Raw genomic sequence first — 8,805 nt, 5'->3', positions numbered from 1 at the left:
TAAGTCACGTGTCAGTGAATGGCCATGTCTGTTGATTTAATAAACAAACATTACATCAAGGAAAGCTTCTTCGAGCTCAGTTTGCAAGTCTCATCATTCCAGGGAACAATTTAATGGAGTTCATGCTCTCAGAAAGGGGAAGAACAGGGACAAATCTGGCAGGTGAGGTTTTCTGGAGCTTAGCTGACCCTGTTAAGATGTTGTAGGTCTCATTTAGCTTTGAAACTGCAACCATTACGATTTATAGGAACCGTGGTGGCGCAGTGGTGAGAATGCAGTATTGCAGACTTGTTCTGCCAGCGGTTCGAGCCTGATGGGCTCAAGGTTGACTCAGCCTTCCATCCTTCCAAGGTGGGTAAAATGAGGACCCAGATTGTTGAGGGCAAGATGCTGACTCTGTAAACCGCTTAGAGAGGGCTGTAAAGCACTGCATATATATCAGGGTTCCAAGTAACACCCCCAACGAAAGAAGACTCCGAGACTTGAGTTTCCTTAAAGTTCCATTTTATTAGAGATGTCATATTGGCACATCTGGGAAAACCCAAATCTGAAAGCTTCCAGGTTTTCCCCACCCAAAAGAAAGTTCAAGTCCCTGCCCAGCACCCACATGTCCATCACATGGCCCAATCAAAGCACCAACCCAACTGAGGATGCCTCCCAGTTGCAATCCTCCAGGTGCAGGGTAAGATGTCCTTGATTCTCTGAGAAAGGAATGTTATTATAACTATATATCTCCCTTGCTCCATACAATCCTCCCTCCCAGTTCCCCACAGTAGTAAATGTGGCAGGCCTGCTGCTCCAAGGCAAAAAAGATGGCTTCCAGGTCTGACAATACATCTAAGTGCTATTGCTATTGTATAAGCCAGGGTTTGATTTCACAGGTTGGACAAACCAAGCTATTAGCCACAAATCAGAGGATTGTAGTATGAAGGCATCTCAGAAAGCTCTACTCTCCACCCTGAGTCAGATGGCACAGAATGTTAATTCCCCTTGCCAACCCACGGATCTCTATCAAGTCTCGGTTGAATGGTGGGTTCTGATTGAAGAGTAAGCTTTTGTAGACTTCTAAACAAGGTTTCATTATTTAACTTCCTGCCTCACCAGCCAGCAGGTGGGGAGAACATCTATCAATCAGGATCTGAAGGAGGAAAGGTGTGACCCTACCTGGGTGACCCCCTCTAGACTGGTTCCTGATGCATATCTATGTCCTGATTAGCATCTCTCAAGTTAAAAGATTAGAAAATAGATAACTCCATTGGAAAACCTCAGGGAAGTGAGAGGCAATTTCTGAATTATTGTCCAACGTGCAACAGCCTGCAGAAAGAACTAATTCCTTATTTGAAGAATGGGAAGAGGATAAAGTGGTTGAAGCTCTTAGACACAGGATGTCCTTGTACGACCACAATTAAGTGCAAAATTTATGTAGCTCAGCCAGACAGCTAAGTTTAGCCCCATTTTACAACCTTTGTTACCACAGTTGATAAGTGAATCTGGCATTGACTTTGCTTGTCAGGAGGTCACAAAAAGTGATCACATGACCCTGGGACACTGCAACTGTCATAAATACGACCTAGATGACAAGCGTCCGAAATCTGATCACATGACTGTGGGAATTCTGCAATGGTTGCAAGTATGAAAAGCGGTCGTAAGTCTCTTTTTTCAATGCCGTTGTAACTTCAAACAGTCACTAAACAAATGGTTGTAAGTTGAGGACTATCTGTTCATGGAATCTGGCAAGTAAACACAAACGTACACCCTCCCCCACCCCCTTTTTTTTTTTTTCTTGAACTGAAATGTTGGGAATTTGGAAAGCTGGAGACAGACTGCTCGGGAAATCTGACAACCGTTTTCTCTCTTTCTTCACCGTCTTACCATAAAGGATTGGTACAAACCACAACCGTTTTCTCATTCCAACTTAACTTTATTATTTAGTTACATTACAATTAATAAAAGGGGGGAACTCCATTACAGTAGTCTAAATAAAATAAAAAGTGCAGATTGCGGACACTCTAAAAAAATATATTCGCTATGTCTAATTCGAAACATTCAGGCTTAGTGAGCCACCATTCGTCATCAACTCCCTCTACTTCGATTCCTCGGTGTGATTTGAAAGATGGCAAGAGCCTATTTCTGACTCCAGGGCAAACGGAGAGAAAAGGGAAAGAGGGATTCAGAAAGGTGAATGGGGGAGAAAGAGGATTTACCAGCAGAAATCAAAACTGCATTTTGGAATCGTACCTTTACGCAACAGAAAAGACTAACTGACTATATTGGGGTGCCTGGAAGGTCTCCTTCAAGCCAAGCTTTTCAGCTGGACTTTGCAACCATGCCTCAAAGGAAAATTGCATATGCAGATCTGAAGCTGCAATTGACTTCTCTCTCTTTCTCTCTCTCTCTCGCAAAAAATCCACCTGATAGGTTTTGCACATTATGGAAAATATGAGAACACACTAGAACTACTTCACAATTGGTTCCCTATGGTATACACATATGTCTTGGCAAAAATCTGAGCCACAAACTTTCACATCAGTAGATCTCCTCTCCAACATCTTTGTCCCTAATGAGTCTATTCATCCCAGAATGTAGCAAATTTGGGAAAGTAATAGGCCACTGCAACAGAAAAAACTTCTTAAATCAGAAAAAAGGATACCTACTTTCCCTTAAACAAGAACATGTGACTATGGTCATATAGAAAATGAGACACAACCGAGTAGGCCATCCACTTTTTACAGATTTCGCCTTACAAGAGCCCCAAAAATGCTTTTTCAAGAGGAAACTGGGCTTTGATTTTCCTTGAAGACATTTTCACTTCTCATCCAAGAAGCTTCTTCAGTTCTGAACTGAAATGTCTTCAAGGAAAAAGAAAGTCCAGTTGCCTCTTGAAAAAACACCTTTGCGACAACTGTCACCTGGATGAATTTTTATATGCAGGAGGGTCTTTTATTCTAGTTGCTATGGAGGTGCATTCAGGTGGGTTAAATTTGACATAGATCCTGACATTCACTTATCACCGTCATCTACATTTTGTGAATATGTGATCTCGCCGGCTTATTGCCTGAAGATGATGGATTCAAGTTCTGAGCAATTCAGTAGCTTCTTTGGAGCACAAGCACAGTTGGAAATAAATTAATTCAAGATATTAATACGCAGCTTCAACAGATAACCTCAAGGACCAAAGGAAACTTGGAAGGAGAAGCCATGAATAACATTTCAAGTATTGGAAACATGAGAGGCCAGACAAGTTATTGCATAACAGTTAAGACTTTCTGTTCAAAATGCCCAAGCACCGGAGAAGACCCAAACATCTATCAGATTGGAATTTGGTGGTCAACAACGATGGTAGGATTCAGAAAACTGAACCCAAACCTGTAACCAGAAACAAAATGGCACCTTAAAAGACTATTTTGAAATGAGAAAGGACTTCTAGTTTCCTCACACATCCCCCATTTTAAAGTAAAACAGGTCCACATGAGGTGACTACGGGGATTCTGGAGGAGTTTTACAAAGAACAGATGAGATGGAAGGGACATGAGCTACCCGCATGGAGAAGCAACACACCGAAGGACAAAAACAGACAGACAAAAATGGGCTTCTTGGTCAGAGGCGGACAAGTAGGCAGGATTAGAAGTGCGTTAATTCCACTCTCGGCAACTTCCCAGACCAAAATGTCTGCACCATCCCAGAGTAGGAATCTTTGCAGCAGGATTTAATAAGAAGAAGCATATTCTCTCTCGGACAATCATGAGCTGGATGGGCCCTAGGCTAGGTTGTTGTTGGGTTCGATGCGCTCCACCATCATGGCGACCAGCTTCTCAAGGGTGCGGGCGCTTTGGCGGCTGGCTTCCAAGACTTCCTCGTGGTTGGCCTTCTCTTTGGTGTCATAGTCCAGAATGGCTTTGTTGGTGATGAGGGAGAAGCCAAAAACTCGGAGGCCGCAGTGACGGGCCACAATGACCTCAGGGACTGTGCTCATGCCTGAAAAAGGGAAGGAAAGAGGGAAAGCATTAGAGGAACCGGTTCAGGAGGATCAGGAAGGGTGGGGACATAGCTCTCTTAACACTCCACAAAACTGGAGAAGGAGGACAATACTGTCCATGGAAAAAAAATCAATCAAGGGGGAAAGCAACCTAGAACTAAGGAGAGATTTCCTGACAGTTAGAACAATTAATCAGTGGAACAACTTGCCTCCAGAAGTTGTAAATGCTCCAACACTGGAAGTTTTTAAAGAAGAAATTAGATAACCATTTGTCTGAAATCGTATAGGACCGTGATGGTGAACCTATGGCACCCGTGTCAGACATGGCACACAGAGCCTTCTCTGCTGGCACGCTCACCGTCGCCCCAGGTCAGATCTCCGTAGCATTTCTTTTGTGAGCTTCTGTTTCCCTGCAAACGATGAAACAGAAGCTCACAAAAGAAAAAGATCTTACCTCTTGCTGCGCTGCCGGTGTTGAGATGCCCCGCCTCCCACCGGCCAGCTGGTCTTCGGGTCTCTGTTGCTCATGCATGCATGTCTGTGCATGCGCACATTTGCACATGTGTGTGCTCATGTCTGCTCATGCACATGTTTGTGCACATGTGCACACCTTTCAGTTTGGGCATGTACGTGCGTGCAGTTTGGGCACTTGGTGTCTAAAAGGTTCGCCATCACCGGTATAGGATTTCCTGCCTCAGCAGGGGGTTGGACTAGAAGATCTCCAAGGTCCCTTCCAACTCTGTTATTCTATTCTATTCTATTCTATTCTATTCTATTCTATTCTATTCTATTCTATTCTATTCTATTCTATTCTATTCTATTCTATTTCTATTCTATTTCTACTCTACTCTACTCCACTCCTCCACTCCACTCCATTCCACTCCACTCCACTCCATATTTTCTATTCTATTCTATTCTATTCTATTCTATTCTATTCTATTCTATTCTATTCTATTCTATTCTATTCTATTCTATTCCAACTCTAATCTACTCTACTCTACTCTACTCCACTTCACTCCACTCTCCACTTCACTCCACTCTCCACTCTCCACTCCACTCCTTATTTTATTTAGATCCTACCTTTATTATTTTCTTACAGATAGTCCTCAATTTACAACCATTCATTTAGTGACCGTTCGAAGTTACAACAGCACTGAAAAAAGTAACTTATGATCGTTTTTCACACTTACGACCATTGCAGCATCCCCAAGGTCACAGGATCAAAATTCTGATGCTTGGCAACTGAATATTTATGAGGGTTGCAGTGCTCAGGGGGGATCATACGGATCAGCTTTTGCAACCTTCTGACAAGCACAGTCAATGGGGAAGCCAGATTTGCTGAACAACCATATTACCAACTTAACAACTGCAATGATTCACTTAACAGTAGGTAAAATGGGGGCAAAACAGTGGTAAAATGGGGGCAAAACTCACTTAAAAATTGTTTCATTTAGCAACATAAATTTTGGGGTTAATTGTGGTCGTAAGGCGAGGACTACCTGTAGTTTTGTCTAAAAAAAAATAACCAGAGGAAGACGAGGTTTTATCTATGCCCCAGGAGGAACATTTCCCCTTATCTCTGTCCTTGACTGACCGACAGCATCAACACCCAGTTTCTGCAGGAGGCGGCATTCAGCGATGGTCTCGTAATTGGGGCCTCCCAGGGCACAGTATACCCCCTCTCTCATGCAGCCGGAACACCCAATTTCAGAAGCCACCGTGACAGCCAGTTTTCTCAAGTCTTCATTGTAGGCATCTGACATGGCTGGAAAGCGGACGCCGAACCTGCGGAAATCAACGCAAAAAGGAGTCATTGGGGTTGTGTTCCTTTCTTTGCATTTGAAAAAATAGCCCGTTGTTCTGTTTAAATCAGAAATGTTCATAAAAGCTGGGAAGACAGTCGTGGACACTGAGCTGAATATATGGCCCTCACGGCGCAGGCCACGCCCACCCCAGCTCCGTGAAGGGGAAAAAAACTTTGTGATATGTCACGTGACAGCAACGTGAGCGGCAAGTTTCACACCCACTATTATTAATCTTCTCATCATTCCCACCACCCATCTCCTTCCACTTATGACTGTATGACTGTAACTTTGTTGCTTGTATCCTTACAATTTATATTGATATTTATTTAGTCCAATTTATTTAGTCCAATTTATATGCCGCCTTTCTCCGGAGACTCAGGGCGGCTTACAATATATTTAAAAAACCATTATAAAAACATTTAAAATTAAAATAATATTGTTTCCTGATTGCTTATTTGTACCCTATGACTATCATTAAGTGTTGTACCTTATGATTCTTGATGAAACTATCTTTTCTTTTATGTACACTGAGAGGGTATGCACCAAGACAATCACACTTGGACAATAAAGAATTCAATTCAATTCAATTCTATTCCGTTCCGTTCCGTTCCGTTCCGTTCCATTATTCTATTCTATTCTATTCTATTCTATTCTATTCTATTCTATTCTATTCTATTCTATTCTATTCTATTCTATTCTATTCTATGAACTGGTAGGGGGCCCCCTTAGCCCTCTTCCTGTCTAATAGACATTTCAACCTCCACTGTCTCATTGCCTACCTGGAAGCTGCCCACTACTCTTCTTGGATTCCAGGCTACGTTCCACTACAGGGACAGAAATTCTGGTCCCAACTGTGGATGTAAGTCAAGGGCTATCCGTAGTCCAAATTAAGAGACTGCTTCCAGTCTCTTAAGAGCCGTAAAGAAACTGTTTTCTCTCTTGTGATGGTTCAGTGAGCAGGCAAGAAAGAGAATGCAAAAGAAGGGAGAAGCCCGCGTTACCTCTCATCGTTCGGTCCCATCAAAGGGTTCTGCCCGGAAAACCCAGGTATGTTGATGTGGTCCTGGATCACCATGATGTCCCCCACTTTGAAGGCAGGATTGAGCCCCCCAGCCGCATTGGTGACAATCAGGGTTTCAACGCCAAGAAGATGGAAGATCCGAACTGGGAAGGTCACCTGAAAGGAGAAAGCAAAGGAAAGATCTTGAAGGGGCACCGTGGCATGGAGTGAGGGGCAGGATTACCGGAAGCTAGCGCCAGTTTTCTAATGTGTTCTAAGCAAAGCAAGGGATCCATCTGTCCAAATTTGCCTGCGATTATCCATAGCCTCTTTCCTGTTTAGATCTGGCCGTGGAAATAGCAAAGGACCGGCCAGAAGTGCCTCTGCTAACAAAAATGGGGCCCAGGAGAGGGGGCCACACGGGCCCCTCCCCCCACCCGTGCCATGTTTTCAGCCTGGATGGCCTCCTGCAGCACTCTGCCAGCCAAAACGGGGCACTAGGGCCGCATGTGGGAACCCACATGCCCCATTTTGGCCAGCAGGAGGCCGTTGAGGCCGAAAACAGGCCGCAGCGCGGGCTGTGCACAGCTCCCCATGCCCTGTTTTTGCCAGCAAGGTGCTGTAGGAGGCCATCCAGGCCAAAAATTACCCTCGAAGAAATCCAGTTTGACACCCCTGACCTAAACTTTCTGCTTTCAAAAATTCAGTAATCTATGCAATAAATAGGTACAGGTATAGATTAATAGACAAGTATGTATAATTGTGTAGAAATATGATATAGTTCGTATGATGTTATGTATAAATAACGTATAAGGTTAAAGAATTATATTATATTAACTTTAACATAATTTGTATTAGTTTAAAGTGTTGAAAGATATTTAAAACTAGTGATGTCATATCTATGTCCAATGTTTTTAATTTTGAATGATTAATAAAAAACTTTTTAATTTTTTTTTTAAAAAATCAGTAATCTGTCTCTGTCCTTTCCTGACCACTGAGATAACAATATCAGCTCTTCAGGGCAATGTAACAGGAACAATATTCATAGCTTTCACAGCATATGATACCATCCATCTTAGAAGGTGGAAGCAGAATGTTTATGATGTGACTAATTCACAAATAATATTGGGAATCAGCTTCAGAACTGTATGTTTTCTGTGGAGTTCCAAGGAAAGTGAGGTAGATGGAGGAAGCAAAGGAACCGCAAGCTACCATGTTTCCCTGAAAATAAGACCCTGTCTTATATTTTTTTGAACCTTGAAATAAGCGCTTGGCCTTATTGTCATGCACTCAAAAGCCCAATTGGGCTTATTATCAGGGGATTTCTTATTTTGGGAGAAACAGGGTAGTCCCTTTGAAGGAAATTAGCTGAGAGAATGGGCCTGGCTTAAATTCACCATGGAAACTTCCTTTTACATATTTTAAAAATTTTTGGATTCATAGTGCTGAAATGTATCTTTGAGTGCACTCAGAGACACTTGGTCCTTTCATTTTATTTCACTGGTTTTCCACAGTTTCTCAAATTACGACTGGATCAACATCTTAGTTTTGAAATTGAATGCAACTGGAACAACCTGGAACTGAACTCACTCAAAACCGTAAAAATGTTGGTAGATTTTAGGAGAAACTTTCCCATACTATCACCTCTTACAATACTAGACAACACAGGATCAACAATAGAGACCTTCAAATTTCTAGGTTCTATCATATCTGAAGACCTAAAATGGACACCTAACATCAAAAACGTCATCAAAAAAGTACAACAAAGAATGTTCTTTCTGTGGCAACTCAGGAAGCTCAAACTGCCTAAGGAGCTGCTGATCCAGTTCAGAGGAACTATTGAGTCTGTCATCTGCACCTCTATAACTGTCTAGTTTGGTTCTGCAACCCAACAAGACAGACACAGACTTCAGAGGATAATTAGAACTGCAGACAAAACAATTACTACCAACCTGCCTTCTGTTAGGAAATGACTATTACCTAACTTGTTGGGTTGGCAATATATAAACCATCAATGTAGCTTT

At 42.5% G+C, this 8,805-nt stretch overlaps 1 protein-coding gene across 1 annotated transcript in view; it reads right to left on the bottom strand.

Annotated features, from left to right (window-relative positions):
- Positions 1-1,900: 1,900 nt before the first annotated feature.
- The window catches only part of PNP (purine nucleoside phosphorylase), a 30,231-nt gene continuing 23,326 nt past the window's right edge, over positions 1,901-8,805 (bottom strand). Inside the window, exons 4-6 of the mRNA XM_034411505.3 lie at positions 6,783-6,958; positions 5,571-5,761; positions 1,901-3,975 (exon numbers count right to left, since the gene is read on the bottom strand). Of these exons, the coding sequence (XP_034267396.1) occupies positions 3,758-3,975; positions 5,571-5,761; positions 6,783-6,958 (585 nt within the window). The 3' untranslated portion in view covers positions 1,901-3,757. The remainder of the gene's footprint in view (positions 3,976-5,570; positions 5,762-6,782; positions 6,959-8,805) is intronic.

The sequence above is a fragment of the Pantherophis guttatus genome, chromosome 4 (genome assembly GCF_059756535.1).
Source record: "Pantherophis guttatus breed Tessera chromosome 4, ASM5975653v1, whole genome shotgun sequence".
In the NCBI taxonomy this organism is placed as follows: Eukaryota; Metazoa; Chordata; class Lepidosauria; order Squamata; family Colubridae; genus Pantherophis; species Pantherophis guttatus.
The sequence above is the reverse complement of the archived record's forward strand: the minus strand, read 5'-3'. Positions and strand labels throughout refer to the sequence as shown.